This window comes from Pinus tabuliformis, chromosome 8 (assembly GCF_031772625.1).
Source record: "Pinus tabuliformis cultivar Carrire ecotype Pingquan chromosome 8, CPIR1, whole genome shotgun sequence".
NCBI classification, from domain to species: Eukaryota; Viridiplantae; Streptophyta; class Pinopsida; order Pinales; family Pinaceae; genus Pinus; species Pinus tabuliformis.
Window position 1 is genome coordinate 1,085,470,173 of NC_142294.1, and position 20,030 is coordinate 1,085,490,202.

Genomic DNA, 20,030 nt, shown 5'->3' on the forward strand with positions numbered 1-20,030 from the left:
TGGACTTTGAACGAGAGTCGCTATGCTTTCCCCCAGAGTGTCTCTCTCTTGAGCGACCTCTGGCCATCATTACCTCTGACGTATAGGTGTCTGCATTCGACCTCTTCCTCGTCTCCTCAGACAACAAGGCTCCAACAACATCGTCAAACTCAAGAATGTCTGCTGTACTAAAGCTTATGGAAGTAACAAAGTGATCCCAGGATTCGGGCAATGAACACAATAGAGTTATTGCCTTATCCTCTGAATCAAATTTCACATCTAGACTATCTAATTGCACCAGTAAGGTATTAAAAACATTCAGGTGATCAGTAATCGAGGTACCTTCTTTCATCCGCAAACCGTAAAGCTGCCATTTCAGGAGAATCCGATTTGTCAAGGATTTCTTCATATACAGCTTCTCCAACTTCTTCCACAAACCAACTGCAGTCTTCTCTGACACGATGTTAAATAAAACATCATCAGCCAAACACAACCGAATTCCGCTCAAGGCTCTTCCATCCAATTCATTCCACTCATCATCTGTCACGGGGGAAGGCAGTTTGGACCTGCCCAACAATGCCTTTGCAACGCCCTGCTGTACCAGCAGATCATGCATCTTTACCTTCCAGATCTCGAAATTATTTTTGCCATTAAATTTCTCGATTTCGAATCGGGCACTTTGAGTTTTCGCCATTTGTATCAATCAAAAAACAATAATCTCCAAAAAAACAAACCAATGTTTCAATACCAGCAATTAGCAAAACCAACTGCCTATGCCTTTCTGTCTTTGCCTTTAAATAAAACAAAAACAATATTCTGCTGTGTGAATCACAATGTACCAATTCTACAATTTATAACAAATATATATCTCACCGCACACCATAAAAAAAAAGTTCGAATCACCAATGGAAGGATTGATCCGCTCCACCAAAAAACTACTCCACCATATGCGTTCACCCACTTTAATATTAATCCACCATTTAACATATGTTTACACTTTCCATTACGTTAACATGGTTTGTAACATATGTGTAACATATGGTTTGTAACATGGTGTATAACATATGCGTTTCAACCTTTTTTTTAACATATATATGTTATATAATTAAAAAAAAAAAAAAAAAAAAAACTGCCCTTTAAAACTTCCACAAGCTCCACGCAGCAACGTTTTTGAACATATATATGTTATATGATTTAAATATCACCACCCATGACACAGTTATAATAGCACCAGCAATACGCACCAACCATAGCAATATGCACCAACCATGACATAACAATACGCACTAACCCATGACATAGTTATAACAGCAATACGCACCAACCAATGTCACGGCTCCAGCAATTAGGTAATACACAGACTCTCCACGCACCAGCAGTCAAAAAACATACAGCATGTAAACGCTCCAGCACGTCATACACAGGTTACTTTACCTCCAGCGCAGGTATATCAGCGCTCCGGCAACCAAATGTTATATCAGCGCTCCAGCACAGTCATATTTAAAGCTCGTTACCAGGTTTGATCATAATTGTCTTGAACCGGCGCTGCGTTATCAGACTCGGCAATCCACCAGCAGACTCGGCAATTCACACGCAGTTGGACAGCAGTCCACCACGCACAGCAATCCACATGCAGGTAATCTCAGCACGTCCAGCTCGCAGACTCCAGGACGCCACGCACAGCAACCAACAGCACCTCCAACATGCTCTGATACCACTTGTTGGAGATCAGATGCACAGCAGAAATTAAACAAAAATATACAGCTGATATGTCAAGCACATAAGACAAAAGAATTTAACGTGGTTCACCCGACCAATCTGGGCTACATCCACACAACATAGGCATCGGCAATTTAATAATCAAACATGAGATTACAAAATGAAACCCTCACAAAACTCTCACCCTCTTGGCAAACAATCCGAATGGTTGCCTGTTATATAGCAAAGAGAATCTAACAACCTCATTAACTCACTCACATCAAATATAGGAGGCATTAATCATCTCCCAACAACCTGGAGCTAATCTAGGAACTGAATTTCTATTGTTGTCATCTACAGAGATTTTTTGCCTATTTTACTCCAAACAGAAAATCTCAACATGGCGCAAGTTCTATTTTTGATCACAGTGTGGATGATCACAGTGTGGGTGACACAGTGTGAGTGATCACAATGTGGGTGACCAAAGTGTGGGTGACCAAAGTGTGGGTGATCGAAGTATATTTTTAGACTCGCTGTCAAAAATAGAAAAGTCAAATATTATTGTCTCATAATAATATTTTGACTATAAACTTGATCTTATTCTCTTGGAGAACTTCAGTTTGAGCTACAGATGTGGCCCATGCAGCTGTGAGAAGGAAGTACGCTTTTCTTATGAGTCAGTTGAGTTGTTGCATGCATGACTTCAGTTAGAACTCAGCCAGTTGAGTTTGGTGGAGTTGATTGTGGAGTTGATGGAGTTGTGTTCAGTTTGACTTGGTTAAACTAGTTGTAGTTAGTCTAACTGCAGATAGACTAATGATGAGTTGTTAAACTAATTATTAACTCATAATACAACTATAGAATACATCAATTAACTCAGTTGCATGTCAGTGCATGTTCAGTTTAGCAGGGACAGGTGTTAGAGAATCAGATTGCTATTAGTTGTGACTATAGTTGTGCATCAGATCTTGCACAATCAAAGGATTGAGTATGCCAATGAGTTTGTTCATGTATTTTCCCAGTTTGTAGCTTCTGCTCACGTCTTACACCTTGTGAGTGATTCTTTGGAGGTGAAATACGAGTTTGGTAGACCATTCTCATTCATTCTTGAGCAGGTATTGAGCAGTGGAGGCAGGCAAGCAGTGGAATAGATTTGGAGATTAGATCTTAGCTGTATTGTGTGTAACAGGTGGAGCTGGTACTAGATTGCTTGTGATAAGCATTGTACTTTGTAATGTTACATGGTCTCAATCATTAATTTACAGATAGTGTGGGGTTTTTAGCGAGATGCTTTCCCCGGGTTACATACTGTGTTAATATGTGAATGCTCTTGATGTTTTATTGTTATTGATGCTGCTATATTGATGATCAACGTAGAGGAGCTTATGTATTGTGTATGTATTCCGCAATAGTACATGATCAAGATAATATCCATTGAATATGTGTTAAGTTATTCAAAATTTCTACATGTTATCAGAGCTGTTGATCATCAGATCTACTATTCAGGAAGTGTTCACATTCTATTTCTTCAGGCAGAGTCTGTAATCGGGCCAGGTAGCCTCTGGATTCATCCTTCCTTTGGAAGGTGAGATATCCGGTGAATGCCCATACAGTCAATCTCTGTACGAGAAATATTGTATTCTCACGAATCTTAGATCCGAGGCGGTTGAGTTGGTTGCTGGTGGAATTCGAATTTGTAGCAGTGTTTTCATGGTGACAACGCAGCAATGTCTTTCAAGAGATTGCGATTGGAGTATGCTCTTGAGGGCAGATCAAACTATATTGCATGGAAGGACATGATGGAGGCAGTATTGGATGATAACGAGCTGAAGGAGTTCATAGATACGGATATCCCAAAGCCTACTGATGCTACTGAGGCGGAAGTTTGGCAAAAGAAGACCGCAAAATGTCGAAGCATTCTGTTGGAGGGCTTGAAGGATCACATTGTGTCCAGCCTCCATGGAAAGGCTACTCCATATTTGATGTGGAAATAATTAACAGAATTATTCCAAAGCAAGAGCGATCAGAGTTAGCTGGCGCTCAAAGATAAACTTAGAAACATCAAATGCGAGAAGGGTGACAGTATTCCCAAGTATCTCACAAAGTTCACTCAATGTCAAGATGAGCTGGGAAGTGTGGGGGTTACTGTCGATGATGAGGATTTGGTGAGCTTGGCTCTCCTTGGTCTTCCGAAGAGTTGGCATTCCTATCAGGACTCTGTCAATGGTCGAGAGAAATTTCCAGGATGGGAAAGACTATGGTCAGATCTTGTGCAGAAGGAGATCAGGCGGAGTACCAAGGACGGATCTTCGTCAAAGGGAGCTGATGAAGAGAATTGTGCTTTGGTTGCCAAAGCAAAGAAAGGGAAGAGCAAGAAAGCTTCTCAGTCTGGTGTGAAAGGCAAGAAGCAGGATATGTCCAAGGTGAAGTGTTTTCACTGTCACCAGCACGGACACTATGCCATTAATTGTCCGCAGAAGAAGAAGAACAAGCAGGCTGCTGGATCTTCAGCAGGAGAGGCTCTAGCCTCACAGTTTGAGCTTGATTTTTCATTGATCGCATGCTTGGTTTCAAGTGTGATGGGATCAGTGTGGTTCTTGGACAGTGGTGTGTCTTTTCACATGACGGGAGATAGAGATTTGTTCTCTGATCTGGAGGACAAAGATCTTGGAGTGCACATCGAGATGGGCGATGATGGTAGATACAGTGCGACCGGTATCAGTACCATTTCCTTTGAGAGGGAGTCTGGTAAACCCTTCGTATTGAAGGAAGTCATGCATGTTCGAGGATTGACGAAGAATCTCATCTCAGTGGCGATGTTAGAAGACAAGGGGTATGATGTTGTTTTCAGTGAGGGAAAGGCTTTCATGCGCAGCAAGACAACTGATGAGACCCGGAAGATAGGGGTTCGAGTGTGGAACCTTTATCAGTTGCATGTATATGGATGCACAACAATGGTGGGCAAGGCAGAAGGATTGGTGAGCCGGGATGATGGCAAGTTGTGGCACAGGACATTGGGTCACCTTCACCATGGAGCCTTGAAGATACTGCAACAGATCACTACAGGGCTTCCTAAAGGCACACTTGCGCAGTCAGATCAGTGCAAGGGGTGTACTTTGGGGAAGTTTGTGAAAGCCACCTTTCACGAGAAGGATAGTCGCGCCACGACGATCCTTGAGAGAATTCACACAGACGTGTGTGGACCTTTCTCAGTTGCCTCGAAAGCAAAACAAAGGTATTATGTGATTTTTGTTGATGATTTCTCTCGTAAGTGTTGGATCTTCTTCATGCAGAAGAAGAGTGAGACATATTCAAATTTCTGTGAATTCAAAGCACTGGTCGAGAAGGAGTCGGGGAAGAAGGTGAAGGCTCTTAGGAGCGATAATGGTGGTGAATACATCTCAGACGAGTTCAAGGATTTCTGCAAGGCAGAAGGGATTCGTAGAGAGCTCATAGCTCCCCATAACCCACAACAGAACGGGGTAGTTGAGCGGAAGAAAAGAATGATTGTGGGTGCTGCACGGGCAATGTTGCATGATCAGGGCCTACCCCTTCACTTGTGGGCAGAAGCTTGCAATATAACAGTTTATGTGCAGAACCGTTGTCCTCATAGGATACTTGGCATGAGTACACCTGAGGAGACTTATTCTGGTAAGAAGCCTGATCTTTCTCATTTGAGGATTTTTGGTGCTAACATTTACATGCATGTGACTAAGGATGCTAGGAAGAAGTTGGAGCTGACCGCAAAGGTTGGGATATTTGTGGGGTACACTGATATGCCCCACAACTATCGTGTGTATTTGGTAGACATTGGTGAAACTGTTGTGCAACGGGATATAAAATTTCAGGAGGAGAAAGCCATGAAGTGTTCGCTTGAGAGGGAGCTACACTTGCATGCAGATGAGGAGCTATTAGTTCCTAAGGATGAGCTTCAGGACGTGGATCAGCCACAGGACGAGGTTCATGGAGTGGAAGAGACCACTCATGCAGCGCCAACCATCAGAGGGCGAAAGCGCTTGACAGAAGCTGAGCGACTGGCTCAAGATGCAGAGAAAGTTGTAGGACCACTTACAACCCAACGCAGGCAGAGACAGTCACTTGATCGGTACACTGGATTCATGGCTCTGATGAGCAAGTTTGTTGTGACTAAGCCATCCTCTTTCGAGGAAGTTGTGGAGGATCCCACATGGGTAGACGCCATGGTGGAAGAATATGATTCTATTGTCAGAAACAGTGCATGGGAGATTGTTCCTAGACCGGAAGGGAAATCAGTGGTGGGTTCGAGATGGATCTACAAGGTCAAGCAGGCAGCTGACGGGAGTGTGGAGAAGAACAAGGCAAGATTTGTTGCCTGAGGCTTTTCACAGATAGAGGGGATCGATTATGAGGAGACCTTTGCACCTGTCGCAAGGTATTCTTCCATACGGACGATTCTTGCTCTCTCAGCGCAGATGGGATGGCACATTCATCAGATGGATGTGAAGACTGCGTTCCTCAATGGAGTCATTGAGGAGGAGGTGTACATTGAGCAGCCCGAAGGCTTTGAGGTCTTCAACAATGAGTCACGTGTGTGCAGGTTCAAGAGAGCGTTGTATCGGTTGAAGCAAGCACCACGTGCTTGGTACACACGGATAGACAACTATTTCACAGGACTTGGATTCTCCAAGAGTGAGGCGGATCCTAACCTATACCAGATTGTGGTGGAGGGTAAGTTGCTTATCATTATACTGTATGTTGATGATTTGATTCTAACGGGTGATGAGCTGTTGATACTGTCATGCAAGAAGGATCTTGCTACAGAGTTTGAGATGAAGGACTTGGGCCTCCTTCACTATTTCCTAGGATTGGAAATATGGCAGCGCAGTGGTGGACTGTTTGTTTCTCAAGGCAAGTATGCTCGGGAGATACTCGAGAAGTTCAACATGCATGGCTGCAAGCCTGTTGATACTCCTCTTCCTGGAGGTTGGAGGAAGGAGGATGCCACTTCGGGAGAAGAAGTGGATGCCACTGTTTATCGAGAGTTGGTAGGGTCGCTGATGTATTTGGTCAATACACGACCTGATATATGCTATGCAGTTAACCAGCTTTCACAAGCTATGGTTAAGCCTACCAAGCTCTTCTGGAAGGTGGGCAAGCATGTATTGCGCTACTTGAGAGGCACATCGGGATATGGTTTGTGGTACAGACAGGAGGATGAGGTGAAGCTATGTGGCTTCACAGATGCAGATTGGGCAGGGAGCCCAACAGATAGAAAGAGCACATCAGGAGGGGTCTTTAGTTTTGGATCGACAACAGTTTCTTGGTACAGCAGGAAGCAGAGATCCGTGGCACTCAGTTCAGCGGAGGCCGAGTATATGGCAGCAAGTTTGGCTGCATGCGAGGCTATATGGATGAGGAAGATCCTGGTTGGTTTGTTCGGTTCTCATTTGGATCCTACTGTGATTTACTGTGATAACCAGAGTTGCATTAAACTCTCAGCTAATCCTGTATTTCATGATAGATCTAAGCATATTGACATCAGGTACCATCATATCAGAGATTGTGTGTAGCAGAGGATCATGTTGCTTTCATACATTCCAACGGAGGATGAGGATGTTGATATTCTGACGAAGGCTCTCACCAGGAGCAAATTCGAGTACCACCGAGGCAGGATAGGGGTTGCTGATAATCCATATCTTGTCGAGAGGGAGTGTTGAGATCGCAACAAGATGATGGAGCTTAGTGAAAAGAGTCGCCTTCACTAAGTGGGCCCGCAGGCAAATTATGGCGCAAGTTCTATTTTTTATTACAGTGTGGATGATCACAGTGTGGGTGACCACAGTGTGAGTGATCACAATGTGCGTGACCAAAGTGTGGGTGACCAAAGTGTGGGTGATCAAAGTCTATTTTTAGATTGGCTGTCAAAAATAGAAAAGTCAAATATTATTGTCTCATAATAATATTTGGACTATAAACTTGATCTTATTCTCTTGGAGCACTTCAGTTTGAGCTACAGATGTGGCCCATGCAGCTGTCAGAAGGAAGTACGCTTTTCTTATGAGTCAGTTGAGTTGTTGCATGCATGACTTCAGTTAGAACTCAATCAGTTGAGTTTGGTGGAGTTGATTGTGGAGTTGATGGAGTTGTGTTCAGTTTGACTTGGTTAAACTAGTTGTAGTTAGTCTAACTGCAGATAGACTAACGATGAGTTGTTAAACTAATTATTAACTCATAATACAACTATAGAATACATCAGTTAACTCAGTTGCATGTCAGTGCATGTTCAGTTCAGCAGGGACAGGTGTTAGAGAATCAGATTGCTATCAGTTGTGACTATAGTTGTCCATCAGATCTTGCACAATCAAAGGATTGAGTATGCCAATGAGTTTGCTCATGTATTTGCCCAGTTTGTAGCTTCTGCTCACGTCTTACACCTTGTGAGTGATTCTTTGGAGGTGAAATACGAGTTTGGTAGACCATTCTCATTCATTCTTGAGCAGGTATTGAGCAATGGAGGCAGGAAAGCAGTGGAATAGATTTGGAGATCATATCTTAGCTGTATTGTGTATAACAAGTGGAGCTGGTACTGGATTGCTTGTGATAAGCATTGTACTTTGTAATGTTACATGGTCTCAATCATTAATATACAGATAGTGTGGGGTTTTTAGCGAGATGCTTTCCCCGGGTTACATACTGTGTTGATGTGTGAATGCTCTTGATGTTTTATTGTTAATGATGCTGCTATATTGATGATCAACGTAGAGGAGCTTATGTATTGTGTATGTATTCCGCAATAGTACATGATCAGGATAATCTCCATTGAATATGTGTTAAATTATTCAAAATTTCTACAGGAGGGGTGAACTGCTCATCAAACATCTGTGTCATGTTATGCTGAAGTTATCTTGCTAAACATTTCTGATTTAATATGTAAACAGCAAATTATATTAACTTTCCTACACACAAAAACTCATAAACAACTATAAAAAACAGTTTGTTTAATCAGCAAGACATGGAGTACAGTTTGCACATTTTAATTTAATGGAAATGGATACCTTGCACACAATTTCAAGTACTTCCATTTTCAGATCATTATATCTGTATTTTTTTTTGTTCCTATTTAAATTCAGATCAATAACAAACTATGAAAGGTACATTGTTAATAAATCTTGTTTGAATTTATAAAACAAATGTATATACATATTTTATTTATGTAAAATAGTACTCATAAATAAAAATGATGAAATAGGAAAAAATTGAAACAAATGAAAATGAAAATAAAAATAAATAAATAAAAACTGAAATTTGGTAACAGACAATTTGAGTGAGCCTCATCTTAAAAAATTACAAATTTACATTAAAAAACAAATATATACGCCTCTTTCTCACAGACAAAAACAAAAGGATTTAAACTTAATTAAATATGCATAACCGAGTCTCTCAACAATTATATCATAAATAACTTATTAAATAAACAAACAAACACAATGGAAAAAACCAATTTATAAATTAGGGTCTTATGGAATTAATTACGTAAGTATATCATAAATAACTGATTAAATAGACTAACAAAGACGATGGAAAAAACCAATTTATAAATTAGGGTCTTAGGGAATTAATTACGTAAGTTATAAATTTAATAATAATTATTGAATTTAATATCGAAATATCTCCATGTATATGCCATTTCTCATGTTTCAAAACTTTTCGGACGAATATCTAATTCGTTGGCCAACCAGGAGATTTTTGTTTCACCAAAATAAATTTGTTTTTAAAACTTGACTCGTGACCTCATTCACCCTAAACTATTAGGGCAATTGTGAATATTCTAAGATCCATGGCCTCATTGCATGAGTGGTGACTGATACGGAAAGAGCTGGAGTGTTAGTATCCATGAACATGCCATTTCAAAAAAACCACAGTCCACGAAACCCATACAGCTCGTCTAACTACTAATTCTAGAGATAGAATTTCGGAGTTGTTAATTGGAGGAATCGTTGTTCAACAATCGGGTGTATCCACCAATTCTACCGTAACGGTTATTGATGCCAACGTTTCCTCCACTTTTCTTCCATTACTTGCCATATTTTCTCTTCACTCTATATATCGGATAGCAATACTAAAATGATTACCTCCCACTATAAATAGCGGGGAGCGCGAGATCTAGTTCGAACAAAGCAACAATTGCAGCAGAGCATTTTGTGCTTGAAGGTAAAATGGAGAGGCTTGTGATTGAGGCACTGAGTACATGTTTCATGGCAATCACGATAGTGATGGCGTTAAACGCTGTGACAGGCGCTGCAGAAAGAGAGATAAAGCCTGTATCCTTTATTTTCGGGGACTCTTTGTCAGATGTTGGAAACAACAATCACCTGTCGCGGAGTCTCGCGAAGTCCAATTATCCATGGTATGGAATTGACTTTGGTAACGGATTGCCCACAGGAAGATACACCAATGGCCGAACCATTTGTGATATAGTTGGTATTTCTTACTTCCCCTTTCACAATTCAACTTGTTTCACCTTGTGAATATTTATTTGTATATTGGGCATTTTCGAGGTATTGATTTGATTGGGTGTTGCTAATATTGCAGCTGAGAAAACTGGTTTGCCAATCCCGGCGCCGATCCTGGATCCATCCACTGATCACAACACCGTGTTGAAACAGGGTGTCAACTATGCTTCGGGTGGCGGAGGGATTCTTATGTTGAAATCTAATTTCAACGCAGACCAAGAAAAACCGTGAACCAAGCCAGAAACCGTTCACCGGATTTTCTCGGAGCTATTTGCCGACGAAGGAATAATCTGGGAAGGAGCTCCGAGAAAATATGGAGCTGACGCGTGGTTGACCCCTGACGTAACGCAACGTAAGAATCTCGGAGGTTAACTTTCAGCACTTGTTGGTCTTCCGATATTGTTCTCCACCGTTGGATTTGCTCCCGTGTTCTCCGCCGTTGATCACCTGGAGCTGCATACGAACCCACATCAATTCAATGTTTTGCGTGGAGTAAAAGGTTTATGGTTGACCGCCGTAGGTAAAAGAATTTAATGATTGGTACAAGATTTTGGTGAGGCTCTTTTAATATGAGCATGGGCATGTTATAATATATGTTTTTATATATATTTATATACGGCATGTATTAAATAGGAAATCGTATGTAATAAGTTTAATGTTTTTTGTTTTGACTTTTAAAAAAAATGTTATGTATTGCACACGGGAGGAACAAAAAATTATTCTTCACAGCAGTGAAAAAGAATGACGGAGCAGTAAAAGAAAATCACACAGCAGTGTGTAAAATGAGAAGAACCAGGTGATGTAATTTTTGGAATAGCAAAAACCATGTGTGGTTTTGCACAGCAGTGCAGAAAGGAAATGGTGGAGCGATTTTTGTAACTCTGTGTAAATTTCTTTTCACAGCAGTAAACTTATGTAAATCTTTTTATTACAGCAGTAAGTTGTTTTTCACACCAGTGAATATAAAAAGGGATTTTACAGTGGTAAATCTTTGCATCAGGTTTTAATGAATAGAATGCTTTAATGGTGGTGAAATACTCTGTCTCTCAGTGAAATTTCTTTTAAGTCTTCTGTGTGCACAAAAGATCTTGGAGCAAAAGAAACAGAGCATTGTCTCTGTGTGTTTGTTTATTTGGTTTTTGGTATTTTCCCCATCAAAAATTCCCAATAGTGGTATCAGAGCAGTTTTAGGCTCTTTAAAGGAGTTAAAGAAGCTGAAGGGAAAAGGTTGTTGCTGCAGCAAAACTTCTCAGGCAGACAGAAGACAGTCAACAAAAGATTCAGGTATTCCAAAAAGTTTTTTTTGTGTTGCTGAAGAAGCAGTGTTTTGTTTTAAACACATAGTCAAGGATTTAGAGGCATAGATCAGAATACAAGGAATGGCCAGCACAAGCACTGGTATGGGTTTGTTTAACACCCAACTCCCACAGTTTAATGGGAAGAACTATGACTACTGGTCAATAACTATGACAACCCTGCTTGCTTCCCAAGATTTATGGGAAATAGTTGAAGAAGGCTTTGAAGAACCAGCAGATGAAACTGAGTTCAATGCATTAACTCAAGGAGAGAAGGATCTGCTGAAGAACAATAGGAAGAAGGACTCAAAAGCCCGTGTGTTGTTGTATCTAGCAGTAGACCAGAGTATGTTTCCAAGGTTAGCAGCAGCTAAGACAGCCAATGAAGCATGGCAAACCCTTAAGACAGCCTATCAAGGCATGGATAGAGTGAAGACAGCAAAACTACAATTGCTGAGAAAGGATTTTGAGAACTTGAACATGAAGGAGTCAGATAACATTGACTCATTCTTCACTCATGTGATTGGTGTAATCACACCAATGAGAACTCATGGAGAAACCATTGAAGACAGAAGAATTGTGGAGAAAATATTGAGGGTCTTACCCTCAAGGTTTGATGCCATAGTCACCACCATCGAAGAGACAAAGGATCTCTCAAGTTATTCAGTTGATGAGCTACATGCATCACTGATAACACATGAGCAGAGGTTGAGTAGGAATGAAAACTCATCTCTTGAGCAAGCCTTCAAGACCCAGATGTCCTTTGGAAGAGGAAGAGGTCAAGGCAGAGGAAACAAGAGAGGAAGAGGCAGAAGCCAGAACAGAGGTGGAAGGAACAGCCCAGCAAATGCACAAGGAAGAGGCAGCAATCCAAATCAGAACCAAGGTCAAGGCAGCAGCCAACAAAGAGAACAGTTTCATGCTCAAGGACAAAGGTATGATAAATCTAATGTTCAATGCTATTATTGCAAAAAGTATGGACATTATGCTAGTGATTGTAGAAAGAAACAACATGATATGAACAACAAACAAAATGCAAATGTTACAAGAGAAAACAGCAGTCAAGAAAATGTCCTGTTAGCTTGTAACATGGCTGAAACACATAGTGAGGACATATGGTTTTTAGACTCAGGTTGCAGCAACCATATGACCGGAAACATAGCCTTCTTTTCTGCCCTAGATAAAAATGTGAAATCAGAAGTCACATTAGGAACTGATAGTAAAGTGTCTGTTATGGGAAAAGGAGAAATAAAAATACTTTCAAAGCAAGGAGAAAGGAAAACCATAGCAGATGTATACTATGTCCCCGGAATGAGATGTAATCTCTTGAGTATTGGACAGCTTGTCCATAAGGGGTACAATGTTTTCTTTAAAAATAATGTGTGCACCATCATGGATATACCACCCAGCAAAAGATGCATTGCTGAAGTGAAGATGACAAGGAACAGGATGTTCCCTCTCCGGATCAGGACTGACATGAAGAATAAAAGGGAAATGGCAGCAGTCACCCAAGAGGCCTTCCAGAGCGTGCCAAAGGATGAGAATTGGTTATGGCACTTGAGATTTGGGCATCTCAATTTTGGAGGTCTAAACTTATTGAGCAGAAAAGGAATGGTAAGAGGATTACCATTGATAGAGAAACCGGACAGCCTTTGTGAAGGCTGCATTTTGGGAAAACAACATAGAGAGAGTTTTCCATCAGGGAAGAGCATAAGGGCAAAGACACCCTTAGAGATTATCCACTCAGATTTGTGTGGACCAATGCAAGCTCCATCATTAGCAGGCAGCCTATATTTCTTGACATTCATTGATGATTTTACAAGAAAGACTTGGATATATTTCCTCAAGAACAAAAGTGAAGTGTTTGAGAAATTCCAAAACTTCAAAGCATTTGTTGAAAACCAAAGCGGGCTGCACATTAAAGTTTTGAGAACTGATAGAGGAGGTGAATATATCTCCAAGGAATTCCTAAGATTTTGTAGAGAAAATGGAATTCATAAACAGTTTACAACTCGGTACACCCCACAGCAAAATGGAGTTGCTGAAAGGAAGAACAGGACCATCATGGATATGGCGAGGAGTATGTTGAAGGCAAAGCATTTGCCAAATGAGTATTGGGCTGAAGCTGTACATTGTGCAGTTTATATATTGAACAGGTGTCCTACAAAAGCAGTCATGAACAAAGTGCCAGAAGAGGCATGGAGTGGGAGAAAGCAAGGAGTCACCCACATGAGAGTTTTTGGATGTGTGGCCTATGCACACATTCCAGATCAGCTAAGGAGGAAGTTGGACAGCAAAGGGGAGAAATGCATCTTCATTGGATACAGTGATGAATCCAAAGCCTACAGGCTGTACATTCCATCTACCAAGAAGTTCTTTGTCAGCAGGGATGTTCAATTCATAGAAGAGGAAGCTTGGGATGGAAGCATAGAGAAAACAGTCAATGTCAAGAACTGTTTGTCTCATGATGAAGATGAAGAGGAGGTGGCTGAAATGAATCCCCAAACAACAGCGCCAACACAAGGACAGCAAGGTACACCATTGAGGATCAATGAGAGTGCTTCTCCAAGCACACCACAAGGAGGAAATTCAAGTGCATCTTCAAGCACTTGCACACCAAGTGAACGAGGTAAGAAGTTTAGAAATCTAAGTGAAATTTATGAAGAAGGAATGAATTCCTTATTTGCCTTGTATTGTCATGTTGATGATCCTATTCATTTTGAAGAAGCTATTAAAGATAAGAAATGGATAGAAGCTATGGATGAGGAGATGAATGCCATAGAGAGAAACAAAACATGGGATTTGGTTGAGTTACCAAAAGGCAAAGAAGTCATTGGTGTGAAATGGGTCTACAAGACCAAAAGCAATGCTGAAGGCAAGATTGAAAGGCACAAGGCAAGGCTGGTTGTCAAAGGCTACAAGCAGCAGTATGGGAGAGATTATGAGGAGACTTTCGCCCCGGTTGCAAGAATGGAAACCGTGAGAGCAGTGTTGTCCATGGCAGCACAAAACAAATGGAAAGTCTACCAAATGGATGTGAAATCAGCATTCCTAAATGGAGTGTTAATGGAAGAGGTTTATGTGGAACAGCCTCTCGGCTATGAGAAGAAAGGTGAAGAGCACAAAGTGTGCAAATTGAAGAAAGCTCTTTATGGGCTGAAGCAAGCGCCAAGAGCATGGTACAGCAGGATAGATTCATATCTATTGGATAATGAATTTGACAAATGTGAAGGAGAACCCACAGTCTACATCAAAGAAAAGGATGGTAAGATTTTGATTGTGGTCTTATATGTTGATGATGTTATTTTCACAGGTAATGATGATCAGCTCATTAAGAATTTTAAATCAGTCATGAAGGATGAATTTGAAATGACTGACATGGGTTTCTTGAGATACTTCTTAGGCATAGAAGTAGATCAAAATGAAAAAGGAATTTTTATATCTCAAGCAAGATATGTAAATCAAATTTTGAGCAGATTTAAGATGGAAGAATGCAAGGCAACCATCACTCCCACAGTAATGGGATTAAAACTCAGCAGAGAGGACAGCAGCAAGGATTTTGATCCTAGCTTGTATAAAAGTATTGTGGGCAGCCTTATGTATTTAACAGCAACTAGGCCTGATTTAATGTATGCTGTTAGTTTAATTTCCAGGTTCATGGAGAGGCCGAAGGAGGCACATTGGCAGGCAGCAAAGAGAATTTTGAGGTATGTCAAAGGCACCAAAATGTTTGGAATTTTATATCATGCCTCAGAACATTCAGATTTGGTTGGATACACAGATAGCGATTGGGCTGGAAGTGTAGATGATCGGAAGAGCACTTCCGGTTATGTTTTTCATATGGGTTCAGGAGCCATTTCATGGGCTTCTAAGAAGCAGTCCATTGTAGCATTGTCTACAGCAGAGGCTGAATATGTGGCAGCGACAGCAGCAGCTTGTCAGGCAGTGTGGATGAGAAGAATGTTGAGAAGCTTAGGCCAAGAGCAGGCAGAAGCGACAGTGATTTTTTGTGACAATAGCTCAGCTATTGCATTGTCAAAGAATTCAGTGTTTCATAAGAGAACGAAACACATTGATACAAGGTTTCACTACATCAGAGAATTGGTGAACAATGGAGAAATTGTCTTGGAACATTGCAGGACTCAAGAACAGGTTGCGGACATCTTGACAAAGCCGCTGGATCAGAAGAGCTTTGAATTTTTGAGAAAGTGTCTGGGTATGACTGAATGCCCAGCTGTTGAAATTAAAGGGGAGTGTTGAAATCTAATTTCAACGCAGACCAAGAAAAACCGTGAACCAAGCCAGAAACCGTTCACCGGATTTTCTCGGAGCTATTTGCCGACGAAGGAATAATCCGGGAAGGAGCTCCGAGAAAATATGGAGCTGACGCGTGGTTGACCCCTGACGTAACGCAACGTAAGAATCTCGGAGGTTAACTTTCAGCACTTGTTGGTCTTCCGATATTGTTCTCCACCGTTGGATTTGCTCCCGTGTTCTCCGCCGTTGATCACCTGGAGCTGCATACGAACCCACATCAATTCAATGTTTTGCGTGGAGTAAAAGGTTTATGGTTGACCGCCGTAGGTAAAAGAATTTAATGATTGGTACAAGATTTTGGTGAGGCTATTTTAATATGAGCATGGGCATGTTATAATATATGTTTTTATATATATTTATATACGGCATGTATTAAATAGGAAATCGTATGTAATAAGTTTAATGTTTTTTGTTTTGACTTTTAAAAAAAATGTTATGTATTGCACACGGGAGGAACAAAAAATTATTCTTCACAGCAGTGAAAAAGAATGACGGAGCAGTAAAAGAAAATCACACAGCAGTGTGTAAAATGAGAAGAACCAGGTGATGTAATTTTTGGAATAGCAAAAACCATGTGTGGTTTTGCACAGCAGTGCAGAAAGGAAATGGTGGAGCGATTTTTGTAACTCTGTGTAAATTTCTTTTCACAGCAGTAAACTTATGTAAATCTTTTTATTACAGCAGTAAGTTGTTTTTCACACCAGTGAATATAAAAAGGGATTTTACAGTGGTAAATCTTTGCATCAGGTTTTAATGAATAGAATGCTTTAATGGTGGTGAAATACTCTGTCTCTCAGTGAAATTTCTTTTAAGTCTTCTGTGTGCACAAAAGATCTTGGAGCAAAAGAAACAGAGCATTGTCTCTATGTGTTTGTTTATTTGGTTTTTGGTATTTTCCCCATCAAAAATTCCCAATATCTTAACGAAACAGGATATCTTTTTGTAATAACTACTCAACAATGCTCGCTCCTCTGGTTTTCTTTCTTTGGTTAATTTCATTTTCTCACCTATTGACTGTATGGCTGCGTAGATTCAACGACTGTGTCTGTGGAGGCAAATAGAGATGTTTCAAGGAACTAAGATTACCATTGCCAAAAAAATCGGGCATGACAAAGCGGAGAAGTTCTTTAATGAATCCATCTATTTAATGTCTATCGGAAGCAACGATTACATCAACAACTATTTGCTGCCTGTAGAGGCTGATTCCTGGCAATATGCTCCCGATGATTTCTTAGACTATCTTATCTCTACATTGCGCCAACAACTCACGGTGAGTATTCCCGAACCTTAAATTTGAGACCATTATCATCAGGGCTGGACCTATTGTTAATAATCTTTTATATGTAAAATGGCGCAGACGCTACATCAACTAGGCGTACGCAGGTTGCTCTCCACAGGATTGGGACCTCTGGGCTGCATTCCACTGCAGCGGGTAATGACAACAGATGGTAGTTGCCAACAGAATCTCAACGAGTATGCCGTCAAGTTTAATGCTGCCACCGGAAGCCTCATAGCAGATCTAAATTCAAAATTGCCAGGAGCTCGCTTTCTCTTTGCCGATGGTTACACTTTCTTCACCCACCTTATAGAAAATCCCCAAGCTTATGGTAAGGATTCAATACATTTATTACTTTATCATCAAATTACAGTATGTTTCATAGGTTTATTTTGAATTGGTGATCTGGGTTTTTATCAACGAGAATTTACGTCTGCAGGGTTCGAAAATGCCGATACTCCTTGCTGCAGTTTTGGAAGATATCGACCCACATTAAGTTGCGTGGCTGCTGCAAAGCTGTGTCCAGACAGAACCAAATATTTGTTTTGGGATGAATACCATCCTAGTGATGCTGCCAATTTAGTCATCGCGCAGAGTCTTATTTCTTCCCTTAAACTTAATCCTGGGAATCCTACTAATTCACCTGCGCCATCTCCACTTCCATCGCCATCTCCATCTCCATCATCTTGAAATTAGTACATTTGTCTCCCTCTCCATTCTTCAGAGTAGCTATGCCAGCGGAAAAGCTAACTGCCTTCTATGTTTGTAATTCTGCAGCAGCAATAGCGAGTGGCATTCAACCTTTCTACTTCTAATTATAAATTTAAAAGTATTTTGTGACATTTTCCGCATGGAAGTAACGGTAACGGTGGATTAGTTGGATTATCTCAATTTTAAACTCCGCATATGCAGATTGTAGAGTAATTGCCATTAATAAGTATACTTTGCAATAGCTGCAATACCATCTCTCGAACCTTGAGCCCACCAAATAATGCACTATGCATTAACATTAGCTTATACTAAAAAGACAAGCAACAGAATACGTAGTTAGAAACCCATGAAGGCCGCACGCGATCACTGCAACACTAGCACATTACAATTAACCAGAAATTGACGATGGAAACCTGGGACAAATCATACGTTGGATAAAAATTCAAGTGGAAACAAATGTGGATTATAAAAAAAAAAACATAAAACAAAAAATCATTGAATCACTACTCACTGCGGAACCGCAAATTTTGAAAATATTTGCAACGTATAAGGAGAAAGCGGCTTTTGTTTTCAATCTTCTTTTCTAAAAAGGCGTCCCCTAATTATCAGACTTTTTGAAAAAATAATAGAATTTGAAAAAATAATAGAATTCTATTTTTTTGTTAAATTTTCATTTTGATGCTTAAATTGGTTTATGACCATATATGTGGAAAGTTTATCACTCAAATATTTGAAAGAAAAAAAAAAAGAATTACACATCTTATTGTAAAATGGACCATTTTGCTAAATAATTTTTTTATATATTAACTTCCTCACATATGAACATATTAGAATTGGAATGATCATTAAGACTAAGCATATTCCCTAGAGAACAAAAATGAAAAATTTGAACTAACATCCAAATGATCATAAATATCTTTCCAACTTCTCATATTTCTCTTACCATTTCTTGATTCATCACCTGAATGATTGTTGGGAGAATCTCGATCTGTTGATCTACTTGAAGATCCATGTTGTTCAAAAAATCTTGGAGTCCTTGTCGGTGTGACTCTGTTTGGTGTCTACTCTTTTGATCCCTGCTGCTCATTTTCTGCTACATCATCTTCTTCCATCAGTGGCACTTGTGCATCAACTGTTTTGTCTACAGTTCCATTCCATGACTCTTGTCCTTGGAACACAACATCTCTTCTAATTATGGTAGTCTTGGTGATGGAATTATACAATTTATAAGATTTTGATTGCTCATTATACCTAGTAAATATGCATTTTCCACTTTTATCATCGAATTCTCCTCTTCGCTCCTTAGTCGAATGTGCGTAAACTACACATCCAAATACTCTGAGATGAGATATGCTGCAAGACATACCTAACCAACACTCTATTCATCACACTCTTTGTAGGAGATCTATTGATCACATAAATAACACATTCAGCTGCTTCTGCCCAATACTCATTAGACAAGTTTTTGCCTTTCAACATGCTTCTTGCCATGTTCATAATTGTCTTGATCTTTCTCTCTCCTACACCATTCTGTTGCGATATGTACCTGGTTGAAAATTGTCTTCTGATTTCATGTTGTTTGCAGTAATCATGGAATGCCTTTCAATCATATTCTCCACCACGATCTGACCCCAATATCTTTATCTGTCAATCACTTTGGTTCTCTCCTATGGCTTTGAATTCCTTGAACTTTGAAAAAGTTTCAGACTTTTGCTTCAAATAGTAAAACCAAGTCTTTCTGCTATAGTCATTAATGAAAGTGAGGAAGTAACAACTTCTATCAATCGACTATGTCCTCATAGGTCCACATAAGTTCTTATGCGCTAGCTCAAGAAGTTGCTTGCTCTATATGCAACACCCTTTGGAAAACTTTCACGATGCTACTTTCCTAAGATGTAAAACTCACAAGGACTCGCAGATCCTTTAATGGGAGGTAATCCTTTGACCATCTGTTTCTACTGCAACAATATTAAACTAGAAAAGTGCATGTTTCCAAACCGAAAGTGTCAAAACCAATAATCATTACGACATGCAAATGTAAAATAACTGACCTGATCACTGTAATTCATGAGTAGAGGAAAGAGTATGTTCCTTGTCATCTGCACCTTTTATATCAGTTGTTTGCTTGGGGTTGGTCATATATAACACACTATTATCCTTAAAAGATAACTTTGTATCCTTTCTACGTCAATTGACTAGGAACATAATATACCTCTAAGATTGTCTTCAGCTCCTCCTACTTGGTTAGAATGTTGACCACTC

The 20,030-nt window shown here is 40.1% G+C and overlaps 1 protein-coding gene across 1 annotated transcript; it reads left to right on the forward strand.

Annotated features, from left to right (window-relative positions):
• The first annotated feature begins 9,872 nt into the window (after window positions 1–9,872).
• Window positions 9,873–17,761, forward strand: LOC149239120 (GDSL esterase/lipase At1g74460-like). Its single transcript, XM_089367071.1, has 6 exons — window positions 9,873–10,137; window positions 10,249–10,354; window positions 16,699–16,723; window positions 16,812–17,051; window positions 17,139–17,388; window positions 17,497–17,761. Exons 1-6 carry the CDS (start codon window positions 9,873–9,875, stop codon window positions 17,745–17,747), a joined length of 1,137 nt encoding a protein of 378 aa, XP_089223197.1. The 3' UTR covers window positions 17,748–17,761.
• The last annotated feature ends 2,269 nt before the right edge of the window (window positions 17,762–20,030 follow it).

Excerpts from the sequence above, each read along its gene's own strand:
- LOC149239120 (XM_089367071.1), top strand. The coding sequence starts at position 9,873 with ATGGAGAGGCTTGTGATTGAGGCACTGAGTACATGTTTCATGGCAATC. Across the intron at positions 10,355-16,698 it reads GCTTCGGGTGGCGGAGGGAT|TCTTAACGAAACAGGATATC; the intron begins TCTTATGTTGAA and ends AAATTCCCAATA. Across the intron at positions 17,389-17,496 it reads AGAAAATCCCCAAGCTTATG|GGTTCGAAAATGCCGATACT; the intron begins GTAAGGATTCAA and ends TTACGTCTGCAG.